General features: G+C 36.3%; 1 protein-coding gene across 4 annotated transcripts in view; it reads left to right on the top strand.

Annotated features, from left to right (window-relative positions):
* LOC150097270 (kelch-like protein 24) overlaps positions 1 to 19,299 on the top strand; it is a 218,732-nt gene extending 199,433 nt beyond the window's left edge. For all 4 annotated transcript variants that reach the window (XM_090407144.1, XM_090407143.1, XM_090407141.1 and 1 more), the window contains 2 exons: positions 6,237 to 6,339; positions 18,255 to 19,299. In XM_090407144.1, the coding sequence (XP_090263270.1) occupies positions 6,237 to 6,339; positions 18,255 to 18,290 (139 nt within the window). In that variant the 3' untranslated portion in view covers positions 18,291 to 19,299. The remainder of the gene's footprint in view (positions 1 to 6,236; positions 6,340 to 18,254) is intronic.
* Positions 19,300 to 20,122: the final 823 nt, after the last annotated feature.

Here is a 20,122-nt window from a genome sequence, read left to right as displayed (position 1 = left end):
TGAGGTACCTAATGCTGGACCATGCCTTATTTCATGTAATATATATCTGTTATATTATCTGAGACTGGTCCCTACTCCTCTTTCTTTTTTTCCTTCTTTCCTATTTTACTTTTTTTCATCTCTTGTAGTTTGTTTAACCTTACTTAGTAGGCTAAGCAAACACAGAAGAAGGCAATGGCAAACCACTTCTGTATATATTTTGTCAAGAAAATCTTATGAACAGAGGCTTAAGTTATTGTGATATAGTGCTAGAAGATGGGACACCCAGGTCGTAAGGCACTGAAATGGCTACTGGGGAAGAGCAGAGAGTAACTTCCAATGAAGTTAACAAGAATGATGAAGCTGGATCAAAGCCTTCAAGAATTCAACTTCTGACAGAGTTAATCTCAGAAGAAGATGCCTCTGCTTAACTGATGTACATAAAATAGGAACATGGAATGTAAGCAGTATGTATAAAGGAAACTGAACTGACGAAGAAATTAATGAGAAGAACTCGAGTTAAGATGTTAGGAATCAGTGAACTGAGATGGACAGGAATGGGTCACTTTGATACTGATGATTTCATGATGTATTACTCTGGACATGAAAACTTTGAAGAAATGGAGTAGCATTCATAGTTAGAAGAGAATACAGAAAATACATTTTGGGTTACAACCCAGTGTCCGATAGAATAATTTTAATCAGAATAAAGGCATACCCAGTGAATATTAAGCTCACACAGGTGTATGCACTCACTACAGATTCAAATGAAGATGAGTTAGAAGAATTTTACAGCAGCTTGCAACAAGTAGTATACAGTACTGATAAAACAAATTTTCTTTTGATATTAGGTGATTGGAATGCAGATGTGGGTGAAAAAAAAAGAATGAGGCATCACTGGAAAATTTGGTTCAGGACTGATGAATGAAGCAGGAGAAATGATGTTGGAGGTTTGTGTTGAGAACAGTTGCTTTATTGCAAACAATAAAGCAACTGTTTCCAACAACATAAAAGAAGATTGTACACATGGACTTCACCTAATGGAGAATACAGAAATCAGATAGCTTACATTGTTGCCGGCAGAAGGTAGAAGAGTGCTATCCAAGTAACAAAAACACTACCTGGTGCAGACTATGGGACAGATCATGAATTATTAATAGTTGAAGTTAAATCAAAATTAAAGGCTAAGAAGAAACAAAAGGACAGTATCAGATTTGATTTAGATTCTATAAATGAAGCATTTAAAGTAGGTCGGAAAGAAATTAAAAAGTTTGGAGAAGACAGGAAGAGAGTTAGAATAACTGTGGGAAGAAACAAAATGTACAGTCATAGAAGCAGCAAAGAAAACTCTTAATAAAGCAACAAGAAAGAAAGAAAGAAAGATTATAAATGGCTTGTAAATCTATTTTGCTTGTACAACAGTTGGAAAATGTTAAGTATAAAGCATGTAATTTTGCATGTTGGTGACAAATTCGTACATTGCCTTATTCTTTTCTCCCCTTCAACACAAATTGACTCTACTTGGTACTGTGCTAACCAAGGCTCTTGCCTCTATGGTCTTACAGTATGTATGTGTGTGTGTATATATATATCTTGATATCAGTTGGAATTTGTATTTCAGATTTTCAATATCACTAAGACAGTTTCTTTCTTCCCTTCTCATCCATCCTTTAGGATGGGTAGAGTCCCCCTAATGAGAGGTTTATGATGAATTAATGCAGCTGGCTCGTCACTCCTCTGTTGCATCCCTTAAGGGCAAGTATTCATGACTGTAGATCCGTGTGTGTGTTCATGTGGCATTTGCCTGTTTTGAGGGACAAAAAAAACCTGTGTTTCCAGGTGAAAAACCCTCTTCCTCTGTATGAGACCAGCTGACTCATGTTTAGTCAAAAGAGACCAGATAAAGATTCCTCACTTCATGAACAGGAATCAAACCCAGGTCTTTCCAACCAGAGGGCTTCATAAGAGAGTTTACAAATGCTAATTTACAAATAAAATGCTAGAAAGAGTTGCAACTAACATGCTGTATCAACTGCATGAAAATGCACCTGCCTGAAGTAGAAGTGACATACTTATTATTATTTGACACCTCAAGGAGTCCAAAGACTCATCGAGGGAGGGCACCTGCTCTACAATTCTGTCTACACCACTCAATCCACCAATGCCATCTTCCGCTGACCACCACCGCTAGTTTTTCCACAGACAATCACAAATATCTATGCCCATGGCAAGATTCGAACCCACTACATTTTGGCTGGATGGTGGCTACGCTAATTACTCGGCCAGCCAGGCCGGCTGGCTGAAGTAAATTCCCACAGGCAGTGTCAGCATGTACGGACACTGCCTGGCATCAACATGTTAAATTTAACTTTTCCAAAAAGTTATATTCTTGTTTAATCCTTTATTCAAGTGTAAGCAAACAAAGTTTGCACATGAGGCATCTTCACAACTAGGCTACTTGCATATAAATGCTAATAGCTTCATTTCAGTATCCCATAATACAAAGCATGTATCCTTCTGAAAACATGTATAGTATTTTTCATTGTATGAGGTGGTCACTACCCAGACTGGTTTCAACCTTTTGAAATACTGTTAAGTTGCAGGCAGTACCTTCCTCTCCCAAAGACTCAAATGATCTAAAAGAACACTCTAAACTCATCAAACTCTCATCAGTGGCTCTACTCGGTGACAGGAAAAAGCTTGCCACAAAGCAGAACTTGAAGAGCTATTGTATCCGCCCTCAAACCTAATTATGGCATAAGTATAATCCTGCTGCTAGCATGGGTGTTTCTGAAATGGCTCATTTGTTTAATTGTGATCCTTTGTATGCTTTGATCTTACAATATTTTGTTTTTGTGACAAAGAATATTAATTTAACCAGCATTGGTTAGCTGAGGGGTAGTGTATCTACTTTTCAACCTAATTATCGCATACGTTTGAATTCTGCTGTTAGCATGGATGTTTATGAACATTCTTAAGTGAAAAATGAATCTCATCACTCAGTGCAAGACAAACAGGGAAATGGGGAAATTCAGGATGGACAGGGAAACACACCATGAGAAAAGTTAGTGCTCAAAGAGGAACTGGTATAGACAAGAAAGGAATGGGATTGCTTGGGATGTAGGGAGAACAGTTACATTTGAAGAAGGTTCTGGAATGGATAAGGAGGAAAACAAATGGCTCAACAAATATAGAGAAGTCACATCTCATAAGTGATATCAATGAAACTTGTTATAGATCCAGTTAATGAAATAGTCTTATTGATTGAGTTTGTTGACCCAAAAATTGTTGGAATAATTGAGACATGGTTGGATGAAGATGACATCTTGAGAGCAACAGAGATTGTAGGGTATGATGTTTTTCATGAAGATAGAAAAGGTAAAAAGAAAGATGAAGTTCTATTGATGATAGAAAAAAGTGTTATGTTCATACAATGTGCAGATACAAGGGGAAAATAGTGGCAGTGATTTTGAGACAGTATGGTTTGAGATGGAAGTGAATAGAATGAAATACCTAGTTGGATATATTGCTATAGACCTGGCAGTGTGACCATGAAATCTATAAGCAAATTAGCCAAGCAAATAGGAAAAGGGTGATTTTAATTATGGAAATATAGACTGGGATGACAAATTAGCAACTAGAAGTAAGGAAAATAAATTTTTTGCAGTCTTAAGAAACAACTACTTCAGACAGTATGCAAAAGTGGATTGAATTTAATCTTCTCATCAAAGGATGTCATTATAAATGAGGTGTCAAATCTCCCTCCAATTGATGAGAATGACCATGAAGTGATTACCTGGGTGGCTGTCAGCCATGTGAGGACTTATGAGGACATGTAAGGAAAGGATATATGTGAAATTACATGACTGGTGATTATGAGAAGCTCAGGAGGCAGTTTGTAGATGTAGTATAGAATGAGGAGTTGGGTGGAAGAGAGATCTTTGCTGCTTGGATGCTATTCAAGAACTGTGTAGTAGAAGCAATGTGTAAATGTACTCCAAAGGTCAGCCGGTTAACTAAGGTAAGTGTGAAATGGATAAATGAAGAAATTAAGCATGCAATAAAGAGAGAAAAGGCATTATGGAGGCAACATAAGAAGAATGGCAGTAATTAATTCCATGAGGAGTCCAAAGAACAGCAAGAAGGGTGACACAGTGTAAGGGGAACAAAAGTTCAGTATGAGCAGCGGTTAGCTAATGAAACAAACAAAACTCTAGGAAGTTTTTTAGATATGTAGCCAGCAAAAAATGAATGATTAATGATTATGTTAGGATAACATTGATTGAAGAAAATGGTATAAGGACAACGGCTGCAGAGGATATAGTTGAGATATTCAATAAGATGTTCATACAGATCTTTCATCCTTGTGAATGTGACATCACATTCACAAGGATGAAAGACCTGTATGAACCTGTAGACCTGTATCCATCATCATGGAGCATTCGAGAGCAATGGATGAGGAAGGAGAGACTGAGTGTGAGTGAGGAAAAGGTATATGGAGAATTGAGCAAATTTGATGTTATTAAAGCTGTGGGACTTGATGATATATCACCACATATTTTGAAGGAATGTGCCAGGTAGTTGACATCATCTGCCCTGGCATATTTGTTTAATATAAGTCTTACATTGGATCCAGTTCCAGAGAGGACTCAAGCATAAAGTTAAAGGCAATCTGTCTGTCAGGTGTTGTCGTTAAAGTGTTGGAGAAGCTTGTGAGAATCAGGATCCAGAATTGAGTTGACAACAATGGTATTATCATTGGACAGCACGGATTTGCTCAAGGATGGTCATGTTTTAGTAATCTGCTTACCTTATTACGATAAGGTGATGATAGCAGCATTGGACGTGGGAAATGGATACACAGTAGTATACTTAGACTTTGCAAAGATTTTTGATACAGAACTGCATGATAAGTTGAGATAGACACACTAGAGCACCCTTCAAAATAATTAAAGCAATAGCAGAACCATACCAGAATTGGCCTGCAAGACTAATGGTTAATGGAGTTCTTCAAGGAGACTGGCATTATATATTTTTGTTATTATCCTTGAATATATCTTAGCACTCACAAGAAATTGGTACAGAATAATCCTTGCAGATTTGGCAGGATAAACACACACACATAAGTAGTCTATGCTTTTTAGATGATAGCTGTTCCAAAGCTATTATCAATAGCTTTGGAACAACATGAGAGAAATATTAGGGTATACATGCACAATGACATTCCCAATAGTGTCATTCTTGAAGAAAGTCATCTGCAGATCTCTAATAGAAAGAATTCTATAAAGGCAGCTGAGGTAGTTGGGACACACACACACTTAGATATCTACCCTCACCTACATAATAGTGCCCTTGCTCTCTACAAACTAATGGACACAGAGGGAAGCCAAAAAATGAAAACAGTTTTTTTGGCAGTATGTAAGTAAAATTCTTTTTGAAGATAAGACTCATGCACCATCTGACATTCACCAATTGACACATTTAATTGACTTTATCTTCATGAATTATTGTTATATACATATTTCTGTATATATATTTCCTTATTCATGCTATGGTGATGTTTTTACACACAGATTTCATGCAGAATTTATTTTATATGTAAACTGTAATATGATTAGATAGTATTGTTTAGGTGATTACAGTTTGTTATAGTACTGCTATAGCAAGCAACATTATAACAAACTACTGAAAGTCTCATAGATACAATTACTATGCTAAAAAGAAATTCACTATAACAAACTATATACATGCAATCCCTAGGAAGTTGCTATAGTGAGAGTCAACTGTTGTATATCATTTCAAAAATTTTAGGGATTTTTTTTAAACAAATAAGGTTAAAACAAAAAAGAGTTGTTTTAATAATAAAAGAATTGAAGAAAACATTAGGTAGATTTTACAATATTTACATTTTTCTGCCTCTTGCCCAGTGTAGTCTTTTACTTTATGTATTGTTATTGCAAAATGAGAATCTCATATTCTTAAAACTCAAATGGATGACCTGTTGATATCCATTGGATCTATAGTTCCATCATATGGGGCTTGTGAGAGAAGATCCGTACCCTTACATTGCTTTACATTATTTTAACAGAAAGCTTTATTTGGGTCCTAGCTCTTACTGTTATTTATCATATAAACAAACTCTAAACTCTGCTTCTCATTCTCTTTTTGTTATGCTCATTCTGAGGATGCATCATTTTCATTTTCTGGTTAAAATGTTATGAGATTTCTCTTAACACTATCATTTCTCTTATCCTTAGATATCATGATACAATAGAATGTTATGATCCTGAAAAAGATCAGTGGAATATAGTAGGTGTTATGCAAACATCACGGAGTTGGCTATGCTGTGCACCTTTGCAGGTAAATACTGTTTATGAAGGAACGTAAAGATAAAAATATGCATGCTTAAAGTGGCTGTTAAATGGAATTCATTTATCCAGTCAGCCAAAAAATGTAGTTAATTAAGGAAGTTAACTTTCTTTAATTAAATTATAATTATTGTATTAATAATCTATGTTAATCTGTATTACTAATATTATTCACTATTCAAGTTGTTCTGATTTGCCACCAAGCAGTAGATTTGAAAGCCAAGAAAGGATGATTGTAAAAGTTGATAATTTCTGTTCTTCAACGTGATATTGGTTATTGGGAGAGAAGGGGGAGGACCTGATGTGGTATTAAAAAATAAGAAAAAAATCTCCTCAGTAAGGTTCCTGACATATCTCACATGACTCACGGATGATGATGTTAATGTGCTGTTGTGTGTGTGTGTGCTCTTGTTCAGATTCGCGCTTTGCTCATTACTCTCCCTTCCAGTAGCAGTCTCTTCAAAAAATTCACACCAAAACCATTCAAAAGCAGTCCATCACTCTTATATTATGTAATTCTATAATTGGCCTCTGTTATTTAATCAGAATTTAAGAGTTATTTAAATATATAGAATAGTTAGAAATAAATTTTTACTAATTGAAATTCTGTGGAAAATATGAATGTCAGATCTCCTTAGAGAGAGATGAACAGAATTAGTTAATATATAGAATTGTATCTATTGTGTGTTTGGGTGTGTGTATTTACAGTAAATATATTTTTTTTGTACTTGAGTTTTGTAATAATAATAATATTATTATTATAAAACTCAAAATTATTATAAATCTGACCTCCATGGAGTCAGAAACTCATCATGGGAGGTATGCACTATCCCACACAGAACTCATCCAACCATGCCTTAAACTGATTCAGCTTGCCTAACATTCATGTAAAGCACCTTCTTCTCGCTCCTCTGCTTACAACCTCCTTATACAGTTTCCAGCAATGGCCTCTTGTTCTATCCCCCCCTCTCCTATTCTATGAAAAATCTCTTCCATGTCAACCTGATAACATTTCCTGACAAGCTTATATGTCTCAATCATACTCTCCCTCTTCCTCCTATTCACGAGGCTTTGCAATTTACATTCTCTCAATCTGTCTTCGTACTCCACATTCCAAAGACCACTGACCACCTTTGTGAATCATCTCTGGGACCTTTCTAACATATCCTCATCACCAAGAAAATCCAGTGACCAAATCTGTGTAATCCATGAGGCCTGATCAAGACCTTATACAATGCAATCATGATTTTTTTATTTCTGCATTCCAGGTCCTCTTCATCATTGCCATTATTGATGGGACATCTTCACAACTTGACCAGTGTGGCCCTGAATTTCAGGTCCTTGTCCTTCTCCACCACCACCACCACCATTCCAGATCTCTCATTTCCTCTACCTCCTTTAAAGTTTCTTCACCAAGTGTATACTTTGCATCCTGTTGTTGCTTACCAAATTTCAAAACTTTCACTTTGCAACATTGAACTGATAGTTCCACTTACCTGCCCATTCATGCAATCTATTCAGGTCTGCTTGTAAGGCCATGACATCTTCTTGACTTCGCATTGCTCTTCCCAATTTTGCATCATCTGCAGCCAGCTTCATATCACTAGTTACACCTATTCCAATATTATTAATATACAAACTGAACATTCTCTCATTCTCAGAATGGTCCCAAAACTGACACCTGCAGCACACCACTAGTGATCTTCCTCCTTCAAGATACTGCACCCCATATACAAGTTTCTGATACCTATTTGACACACAGTCACTAATCCAACTCAGAAGTATATTATCCAATTCCATCCGTATTAATTTATTTAATAGCTTGGCATTTGGTAATCTATCAAAAGCTTTTGAAAAATCTAAGTATGCCACTGTATATACTTCTCCCTTTTCCAAGACATTTGTCACCTTGTTATAGTACATAAGTAAGTTAGTAAAATATGATCTCTCCATAACAAACCCAAAAGTGGAAAGAAGGTAAATTTGTTCCACAGCCTTATCACCACCTTTATGCAGTGGAACAAATTTACCTTCTTTCCACTCCATTGGAACCTGTGCTGTAGTAAGACTCATTAAATAGACATGGCAATGCTACTACCTAGAACATTCCATTAAGACACATGGTGATATGTCATCAAATCCTATTGTCTCCTGCTTACTCACAATTAAGCTCTCCTCTCCTATATCCTCCACACTTAAGTTTCTCATGATTTCACCTTGATGAGGATGAAACACCCTTATAAATTGATCACCAAAATGGCTAGTCTGAAAAGTTCTTGGCCTAACAATGAAAAAACAAATTTATATTACTAATTATATGAAGAGCCAAAGGCTTCAATTCGGCGACATGAACTTATTTAAGTTAAGGGATATTGCATCCCATATTTTTTCTTAGCCGAATAAGAAACTCAAAGAGTTTCATGCCGAATATAGAAACTATATAAAGTTTGTTGATTCCAAGCGTAAGCAAATACCTGGATAGTGCAGCACCTGACCCATTTGGTAGTGCAAAACCGAGGCAACTCATAGAAAGGGTGGAGCAAGCTCTGCTCACTATTCTTGGTATTTACCCATAATGTGAACTTAGCTCCTAGGAGCTGTATTACTGTTCTACATTATGAGAGAGGGTCACTACCCAGACCGGTTTCAACCTTTATTGAGGTCTCATCAGTGAGTAGGTAGACCTAGTTAATACCAAATTTGTAGCGAACAGAACTTGCATCCCTTCTATAAGAATTGCCAAGAAGGTGTCCTAATAAATTACTAATTATATGAAGAGCCAAAGGCTTCAATTTGGCGATATGAACTTATTTAAGTTAAGGGATATTGCATCCCATATTGTTTCTTAGCTGAATAAGAAACGCAAAGAGTTTCATGCCAAATATAGAAACTATATAAAGTTTGGCGATTCCAAGCATAAGCAAATACCTGGATAGTGCAGCACCTGACCCATTTGGTAGTGCAAAACTGAGGCAACTCATAGAAAGGCAACTCATACCAAGAATAGTGATCGGAGCTTGCTTCACCCTTTCTGTGAGTTGCCTCAGTTTTGTACTACCAAATGGGTCAGGTGCTGCACTATCCAGATATTTGCTTACGCTTGGAATAGCCGAACTTTATTTAGTTTCTATATTCAGCATGAAACTCTTTGAGTTTCTTATTCGGCTAAGAAACAATATGGGATGCAATATCCCTTAACTTAAATAAACGAATTTATAATTTCAAAATTATTTTTATTTTTCAACATAATCTTCCTTAAGACTAATACATTTATTCCAGCGATGCTCCAGTGCCATTATCCTGTCCCAATAGTGGTTCTCAGTAAGATCTGCAAGATACCCCTCTACAGCTGCAATCATCTCTTGATTCGAAGATAAACGCTGACCAGTTAGGAAGAGTTTTAGTTTTGGGAAGAGATAGAAATCAGAGAGAGTCAAATCTGGGGAATAGGGTGGATGTTCCAACAATTCATAGTGCAGATCCCTTAATTTTCCCATTGTCAAAACACCTTTGTGGGCAGGTGCATTGTCCTGATGAAAGATGATTTTTTTCTTCTGCAAACCAGGTCTTTTCACATGAATTTTTTCATATAGTCTGGTTAAAAGATCAGAATAATATTCCCTGGTTATTGTTTTACCCTTTTCAAGGTAATTAATAAACAAAATGCCTTTAGCATCCCAAAACACCGATGCCATGACCTTGTCTTCTTTCGCCACGAACAACCGGTTTCTGTCCACTGTTTCGACTGCTGTTTGGATTATGTTGTGTACTGGTGAATCCAAGTCTCATCCATAGTAATAAATCGACACACAAAATCAGTTTTATTCTTGTTAAAATGCTCCAAACACTGTTCAGAGATTTTGCGCAAAGCGTTTTCATTTGCAATTCTTCACTCAGAATGCATCCTACGCATTCTTTTGAAATGCCTGTAGTCTCAGCAATTTCACGCACTTTGGCTCGTCAGTCATCCAATACCATATCATGCACTTGATCAATGATTTCTGGTGGTGTTACACTCTTTGGATGTCCTTTACATGGATCATCTTCAAGGCTGGTATGGCTGTGTTTAAACTCGGCAGCCCATTTCTTAATTGTCGAAAATGAAGGAGAAGAGTGTCCATAAACTTTTATGAACTTCGAAGGAATTTCTTTTGGCATTAAACCTTCTTTTACAAAGAATTTTATAACTGCACGATACTCAATTTTATCCATTTCAAGGGATACAGACAACACTTTGGCTTCTGACAGCTGTATAAAAAAATTACTTGATAGAATGACTTGCAATTTCACATGGATGCTTATGACAGATGTACCAACTTAAAAAAAAAAAAAAATCTTGCTGATAGTGTTGCCATTTATGATTGAGGCCGAGAACATTTGAGACCACCCAAGTAATGTCTTCTGCAGCAGTTACCATTCTATCATTTTCACCCATTAACATCATCTTACCATAATCATTCTTCCTTTTACTTCTGCATATCTAAAAAAACTCTAGGTTTTTTTCGCCTGATTTTCCAATTCTTGCTCATACTGTCATACTGCATTTTTGTTGTTCTTACTGAGTTACTCTCCTGACACGTGAAGAGAGGAGTGCTGCTGCTGATGATAGCAGGGGAATTATGTCTATGCAAAGTTGTGACACAAGGAAATGAAGTGATATTTGTTTTGAAGTAGTGTGGTGTGAAGTGGAGCTTGATGAGATATTTGATGGGGAGTTGCTACAGGCCAGGGAATGTGGAAGGTGGAAACAATGAAATGTATAACTTGGCTTAGTGAATGAACAACGGGTGATCATAACTGGGCAATATTGATTAGAATGAAGAGATAGCTTCAGGGAATAAGGAGAATACATTTCTTGAGTTCTTAAGGGACAACAATCTTAGGCATTAAGTAATAGAGGGGCACATGAGAGTTAAGAGTCTTAGATCTGGTTATATCATCAGAGAATGTTGATTGTGAATAGATTGTCTAATCTTCTCCTGGTTGATGAGAGTGACCATGAAGTAATCACCTGGGTTACAGCCAGTCACATGAAAATTTCTTTAAAAAATGGATATATGTGAAACTACAAGGCTGATGATTATGGAACGATTAGGAGACCACTGTGAGTTGTAGTGTGAAAAGAGGAGGCGAGTGAGAAGAATATAGATGCTGTGTCAGCATTGATCAATTGCTATTTAACAGCAGCAATGTCTGAGTATATCCCAAAGGTGAAAAGACTAAATAAGGTATGAGTAAATTAGATGAATGAAGAGATTATGCATGAAATCTGGAGAAGATGCTATGGAGGCAACACAAGATGAATGTCAGTAGTGATCAGCTGCAAAGAGTAAAAAGAGCAAGTCAGGAAGGTAACTTGGTTGGCAAAGGTAGCAAAATTGCAGTATGAGAAGAAGTTAGCCAATCAAACTAAGAAAAATCCTAGAGAGTTCTTTTGATGTGGTAAGTAGAAGGAAAAACGACTATGGGAGGATGAGGTTAGTTTGATAACACTGGCAGATTGGTAACCAGTGCAGAGGACACAGTTGAATTATTTAATGATCAGTTTATCAGTGTATTTCATTATAGTGATGGCAACATCAGGAGAAGGCTGAAGTGTAGAAGGTATGGTAAAGGAAGGGCTGATGGTGAATGACAGGAAGTATATGAGAAATTAAGTGAACTTGATATTAATAAGGCAGTGAGATTTCACAGTATATCACCACATGTCTTGAGGGAATGTTCTATGGAATTAATAACACCTTTGGCATAACTATTTAACATTCAATCACCCTGTTGCAAGACATTTAGCATATCTTGCAACAGAATGAGTCCCAAAGGAATGGAAGATGGGAAAAATCGTTCCACTTCACAAGGGGGGGGGGCGAAGTAAGGCTACAAATTATAGGCCAATCTGTGTGTGTGTGTGTGAAAGCATAAGTTTGTTAGGAGAAGGTCATGTTTCAGCATTCTGCTTACATATTACAACATGGTGACAAATTCACTCTATAAAGGAGATGTGTATACAGTGGTGTACTTGGATTTTTCAAAGGCCTTTGATAGACTGCCACCTGACAGGCTAGTAACTAAGCTGAAACATATGGGATTAGATAACATACTAGCAAGTTGGATAGCTTATTGGCCATTGGACAGGTATCAGTTGGTTGTATATGGAGGAGTGGTATCCCAAAATGGTGATTGTGAAGAGCTGGGTGCAGTTTCCTAGGTTTTGAATCTGAATACACAGGTAATGACATTATGTAAGGGTAGCTGTGGGCCAAGGGAATGTTGAAATTCATGTACAAGAATTCCCAAAGTATCAGAAATAAAGGAGAGTAGTTTTTGGCATTGGTTGGCTCAGCTTGGCCAAAAATTATTGGCATCAGCATGATCTGGTTGTCAGAGAATGATGTAGTTACAGGGATAGAATGTAATGGATATTGTATTTTCACAGAAGATAGAAAAATAAGGTGAGAGGAAGGGTATTTTATTAGTGATAGCTGATACAACCAACAAAAACAGAAGTTAAGGAAGATAGTAGATCTGATGGAAATGATTCATTTGAGGCTGTTTAGCATGAGAGAGGCCAATAGAACAAAATATATTGTTGTTCTTGTTGCTATAGACCTGGAGATCCAGAAGAAGATGTGGACAACATACATCAACAGATTACCACAATGAGTGCAGGCCAAGAAATTATCATGGGAGACGTCAACTATTGTGATATAGACTGGAAGGAGGAAAGGGCACATGACAAAATGGTAATGAAATTTATAGTTACTAAGGAATAATTACCTGAAACAGCACGTGATAGAAGGGAACAAGAGTGTGAGAGTGAGATCTGCTAATAGCATCAGAAAATCTATAACTACAGTAGGAACTCTACTTCCAATTGGGGAAAGTGACCATGCAGTCTTGTCTTGGTGGGGGAGATGCTCAACAGGTGGAAATTTCAGTCAGGAATGGGTTTATTCAGAACTACAAAGCTGGCGATTATGACAAACTTAGGAGGCAACTTGGAGCAGTGCCATGATATAAGAAACTACATGGCTAAATGTCATTAGTGCATGAGAAACAGTCAAGGATTGTTTGAGTGAGGCAGTATGATACCTAGGGTCAAGAGGTTAAACTGAGTAGGGATTAAGTAGATGACTAGCAATATAAAGCAAGAACTGCAAAAAAAAAAAAAAAAAACATTATAAAGAATAAGGTGATCAGCATGCCCATGAGCAGTATAAAGCACAAGCAAGAAGGGTAACTAGTATGGTAAGGAAGGCTAAATCAGATTTCAGGAGAAAATTAGCCAAGTAGGCCAAAGTTAAATCCAAAACAGTTTTTCACTACATAGCAAGTGAGAGAAAGAATGATTAGTAAATTTACTTAGTGCTGATGGTAGGAAAGCGATAGACACATTAGAAATAATTCATTTACTAAGTGATCACTTTGCAAGGGTATATCATACAGGTGGTGACTTTGCCATTACTGAAGTGACAGAGACTGATGTCAGTATTGAGGCAAATGAACTGGAGGTACTCAGTATATTGAAAATATTGAAAAATATATGTGAATACAAAAGTTGGCCTAGATGGTATGTGCTACGAGAATGTGCAGGTGAACTGGCAGTTTTTCTGATGAAGTTGTTTAATCTAAGCCTCAGCTCTGGCAAGGTTCTAAAGGAGTGCAAAGAGGATAAGATAGTTCCATTACATAAAGGTGGTTCCAAGACTTTGTAGCAACAGAACAATTAGTGTCTCTGGATTGGCAGTGGAAAAGTTGGTTGAAAGTAAAATTCAGGAATACTTTATAAGGAGCAGCATAGTTTTGTGAAATATGGGTCCTGCCTTAGTACATTATTCACATTTTATAATAAGGTGACAGTAGAATTGGCTAAAGGAAATAGCTACACCATGATACTGCTGGACATTGCAAATGCATGGAAAATTATTACATAAGTTGGAGCAAATGAGAATGGTTATGAGGATGGTTGTATGGATGGGGGGTGGGGAAGCTGATAGACATCAGAGGGGCGGTGTAGAGTAGAGTGCTATCAAGGTGAATGAGAGTGAATGCTGAGTGTCCCAGAGCTCTGTACTAGGACCACTACTCTTTAATTGGTACATTAATGATATAGCAGCAGAAGGGTGTGTGGGGGGGGGGGGAGTATTCAGTTGTTTGCTGATGATGCAAAACTATGAAGGGCAATAATTGATAAAGGTGATGTAGATATCTTACAGGATGATTTAAATAAATTGGCAGTGTGAGCAAAGATAATGGTTGTCAATTCAGTGTTGTAAAATGTAAGGTAATGCACTTCAGGATGAAAAAAATTACACACTTCGTATCAGATTCATAGTACTAGTTTACAGGAATTTGATAAGGCTAGGGATCTGGGGGTGATAGTGGTGAATAGAGACATGAAATTACTATTTTGACAACTCTTGCAATATGTCCTCTTGCAAGATAGGGAGATTATTATCCCTCTTGATAAGGCTGTGATTCGACCACATGTTGACTACTATACACAGATTTGATACATTTCCTCGTAATCAGGAAATGGAGGGAATTCAGAGATGAGTGATCAAGCTGGTGACATGTCTGTGGAATGTTACTATGAGGATAGATTAAGGGTATGTGTGCGTGTGGGTGGGTGGGTTGCAGTTTAGCTGACAGGCAGAGCAGAGGAGAGCAGATATGAGAAACTTATAAGTTGCTAAAGGGATTCTACATAGGGAGTAGGGGAAAACAAGGGGTCACACCTGGAAGTTGTCTAAAGGTGTGCAGACTAGGTTCTTTTCTTAGAGAGTGGTAAATTAGTGGAATGGATTTCAGAGGTGGTTGTGAGCACCCCAACAGTGAATAGGTTTAAGGAGATGTATTATAGGCATTCTGTTAATGGATAGAGTTGGTTTCCCACGACAAGTCTTTTGACTCCATGGAGTGTTCATATAAATAATAATAATAAAAGAGGAAGATCACTAGTAGAGTGCCACATGCATCTATTTTGGGACTATTATTGTTTAACTTATGTGTTAATGACATTGGGACCAGTTTAACTGGAGATGTGCAGCTGTTTGCAGATGATGCAAAGTTAGGCAGGACTATGAGAAGTAGAACAGACATTGTGTCCTTGCAGGAGGATCTGAATAGACTATGTGAGTGGGCAAATGATTGCCAGTTTAATGTTGCAAAGTCTTGAAATTTGGTTGGGAAGGTTGGGATGCAGAGTATATATTTGATGGAGAAATTTTGGGGAGATAGAAGAGATGAGAGATCTGGGAGTGGTGGTGGAGTTTGATGAAGTTTAGAGGTCACGTTGCTAAAATTGTAAGGACATCCAAACAGATTATGGTAATGATGAGGAGAGCATTGTCATGCAGAAACAAAGAGGTTATGGTTCTCTTGTATAAGGCTTTAATTTACACATTTCCACATATGTCCTAATCAAAGTTTGCATGATTTTCTGATTTTCAAGAGAATGAGGATGTATTGGAGAAGGTACAGAGAAGGTTTACTAAGTCAGTGTTAGGTTTATTGATGCAATTTACAGAGCCTTGTGAATAGAAGAAAAAGAGGGGATATGATTGAGACATATAACTTGGTGCAGGGCTGTTAACAGATTAACATGTAGAAGATATTTCATAGAATAGAGGAAGGCAGGATTAAGACCAGAAGCCATCCTCGGAAGCTGTGAGCAGGGGAGTGAGAGTAATTGATGAGTGGAATGCAGTGCCCGAAAGTGTGTTGAGTGCAGAAACTGTGAATGGATTCAAGGTGCAGTTTGATGATTTTATGGCATGAGAAAGTGTACACCTTCTATGATGAGTCCTTTGATTCCATGAAGGTCAGATAATAATAATGATGATGATGTTGATTTGTTAACAGCATCAGAAACAACATGAGACATTCTATGAATTGAAAGGAAAAGAGTTAGATGCATATTCATCGAAGGTGTGGTGAAAATGTGGTCAGCATTCTATTCTTGTTCTGCAAAACTGCAAATGAGTCAGAATTGATAAAGCAAAGGAAAATGAAAATAAATGAAGTAAGGTATATCACATTCAGTTGTTTTCCACTCAGTTTACAATAAAAATATTAATTGAAAGTTAGTGGTTCAAGTTCTTGAGTAAATTTTTTGTTTCTAATCATAATATTCAGCAAAAACTTACTTCATTATTTTGGTTATGAATTATGAAAATCGTATGTAAATATAATTAAAACTACATAATAATTAAAAACTAGACGTCTTTATATAATATTTAAGTTAAGGGAAATAAGTTCATGTTGCTGAATTGAAGCCTTTGGCTCTTCATATAATTAGTCTATATATAATTTTTACCAGCAATTTTTAGAGCTAAGGCTATGAGGCCAGTGCATTATGTCTAATACCATGTGTTCTTCTGCCCAATTTGCCTGTTCTGCAGGATAAAAAAATCCCTGCTACCTCTGTGTGAGACCAGCTAGCTTGCCTTGAGATAAAAACCTTATAAGATCCTTCATGTCCTAGGTGCAATTGTTATTTTAAAGAAAAATTGTTTTCATGTATTATTATATGGCATTATTACATGCACACTTTATGCTTCCCTAAATTAAATAGATATTTTAATCTGATCAACATAGAGCTCTGAGATATATTGTTGAGATATCTCAACAATATAGGCTCTGAGTCCCTACCTCTTTGATCTGGTCATGGATGTACTAGTGGAGGACGTCAAGAAGGAGGCTTCATGGAGCATGGCATTTGCGATGATATTGTTCTCTGTGAATCATCCCGAGAGAAGCTTGAAAAGACCCTGGAAGAGTGGAGAAAGGTATTGGAGGAGAGAGGCATGAAAATTAACCGGGTAAAGACCGAATATATGTCAATGGGGAATGACGAGGATATGATCATACGACTCCAGGGTGAAAGGTTAACTTCAGGGAAGAAATTCAAGTACCTCGGGTCGGTCGTCGAGAGGAATGGTGACCTGGATGAGGAAATACAGCACCGAATAATATGCGGCTGGATGAACTGGAGGAAGATGAGTGGGGTCCTGTGCAACAAGAGAGTGAGTCGTAAGATGAAAGGAAAGCTGTATAAGATGGTGGTGAGGCCAGTGATGCTCCATGGTGCAGAGACATGGCCCAGCAGAGGAAGATGGAGGTGGCAGAATGCAGATGTTGAGATGGATGAGTGGTGTGACAATGGACAGGATAAGGAATGACTACATCAGAGGGATGATCAAGGTGGGACCGATCGGTAAGAAGGTACAAGAAAGCAGGCTGAGGTGGTTCGGTCATGTAGAGAGGAGTGTGGAGTATGTTAGTAAACGAGTGGAGCATATGGAGGTGGAGGGAAGGAGGAAAAGAGGCAGGCCCAAATTCAAGTGGAGGGATAAGGTGGCAGAGTACCTTAGGGAGAAAGGATGGAGTCGGGAAGATGCCCTGGACCGGAGAATCTGGAAGAAGAAGATTAAAGATGGGAATGCCGACCCCGTTTAACACGGGATAAGGCATAGCGAAAGAAGAAGAAGAAGAATCTGATCAACATAGCATTGAGCAAAAAGAAAAGAGAAAACTTAATATTGGGTATTGTGTAATTTAGCATGCAATGTGGTAACCGGTAGAATGTCATTGCCCCACATTTGATTAGAATTTTAATTATTTGAAATTCATGAAAATGCTGGTATATCTAACAGATATGTTTATAAGATTCTAGATAAAAGAAAAATAATGGGTAAATTCTATGTTTTGTTTATTCTGGATTTTTTATTAACTTATGATTTTCTTAGGTTTCACAAGGCCAGCTGAATAACCAGATCTTACTGTTATTATTAAAAGTTAAAAACGGTCAGTTTTATTGTGAATAAAAATTGTTTTTCCTTCATTTTAAGTAGGTATATCATTTTTGAATTTACAATAAATGACTTTTTTTTTTATTTGGCTTTTCAGTTGCCACGGGACTCACCTGCAAGAGAGCGTTCCTGACAGTTGGGGCTGGCCAGTATGGCAACTTCCGACCGTTGCTGTCAGCTGGCAGATAGAATCTCCCATATGCTAGTCATCGTAGAACACCATCTTGATCATGTGGAAAGATTTCTTGAACTATTTGCTACTCTTAGAGCTGTCTGGAATTCAAGAATTTGGCAAAGCGCCCTCATCGAAGGGTAGAAAATTATTGTACTTGTACAGAATGTGTATTTATAAAAGAGTAATATTATTGATAGGTTTCAAGGAATCTAAATTAATATATAGTGCATTTAATTTTATAAAACATTTTATTTTGTATATTAATACCTTTCCGTACGTATATACAGGGTGTGACAGATGTAATGTAGCATTGAAATTCAAAATATCTTTTCCATTAAATATTGCATATTACTAGATTGTTAAATTAAAAAAAAAAAAAAAAAGAAATTCATTTTTGATAGTAAACTGTACTAATATTACACTACACCTTGTGTTAACATTTTTTTCATTCCTAATTTAATGATGAATTTGAAACAATGTTAAAAAAATAATTAACTGTTGCCTACATGTCTCATTTGAATTAGGGTTTGCATTTAATATTAGTTTCCTCTTAGGCACTGCACTTTAGGTTTTTTTTTTTAATATCAGACACAAATGTTAAGCATCTGTAAACTCTAATAATATTGAATACAAAAATACATTTTGGCTTTATCCTCATGTTAGCTGTGATTTGAAGATGGTTTGCATTTTGACAAATAACTTTCTTATGGAACTCCCTGTATGTATATATTCCTTAAAAGATTTCAGTTTTAAATTTGTTGGATATTTGTAAATTTTTTTTGGTATTAGTTTTTTCACTTCTTTTTTTCACTTTGCATGGTGAGAGATAATGTCATAGAATTTATTACGAAAAAAAAATTGCTCAACAGAAATATTTGTATTATTATTTTTTTTTAAATTTTATTGTGTATTTGTTATTTATAATTTGTTGGTATTAATTTTTATTGTCATATGGTGGCATTTTAAATTGTCAGCTATTTATGCTAACAGATAAATATTGACAGCTGAAAAGTTAATTAAATATTTTTAAATGCAATGCTTTGTGTTATATTAACTCTCAACAATCTACAGAACTCAAAACATAATTACCAAAATACAAAATCACAACTATGTAGACATAATACTGAAACTATGTTTTAGAGCTTTGATATTCCTTATGACATCTTTACTTTAATAATCATACTAAATTATATCCATTCCTCATGCTTTATCAGGAAAAACATAACCTTGATGCAATTAAATCTTTGATTTCTTAACTACTTAAGCATGTATATATTACATATGCTTGTCAGCTATTGAAAATATTGATTTAGGTTCTTTTCCTTTATATGTGCAAGTAACTTGGTGGGTAATGAATTGAATGTGAGAGAAGATGGGTTAGCTATAGGAGGTTCATATAACTTAACTATTCTCAATGGAATATTAACCAATAACATCATTAGATGCTGTCTAGGATGGTAATAATTAGTCAGCCTATATTTACCATCAGATATTTGTTTAAGATTCGGTATTTCATTAAGTCATGTGATGTCCAGACTGCTTGGATGCCCAAAGCCAAATAATGAAATGAATTACACTTTTCATATATATATATATATATATATATATATTCTATATACTATAACAGAAGAAAAGATTTTAACCACTAACAATGATTTCTTATTTGGTTACAAATGGCAGTGAATATAAGTAGGATTTATGCAGTAAAAAAAGTTTCGTTTTTATCACATTTTGTGTCTTTAACAAGTAGAAATCATCTATTTTTTTATTCTTTAGTACATTAAAATTTC

Source organism: Typopeltis vanoorti, chromosome 17 (assembly GCF_054136105.1).
Source record: "Typopeltis vanoorti isolate ZY-2024b chromosome 17, IOZ_Tvanoo_1.0, whole genome shotgun sequence".
NCBI lineage: Eukaryota > Metazoa > Arthropoda > Arachnida > Uropygi > Thelyphonidae > Typopeltis > Typopeltis vanoorti.
Note: the sequence above shows the minus strand (reverse complement) of the source record. Positions and strands in the feature narration are given on the sequence as shown.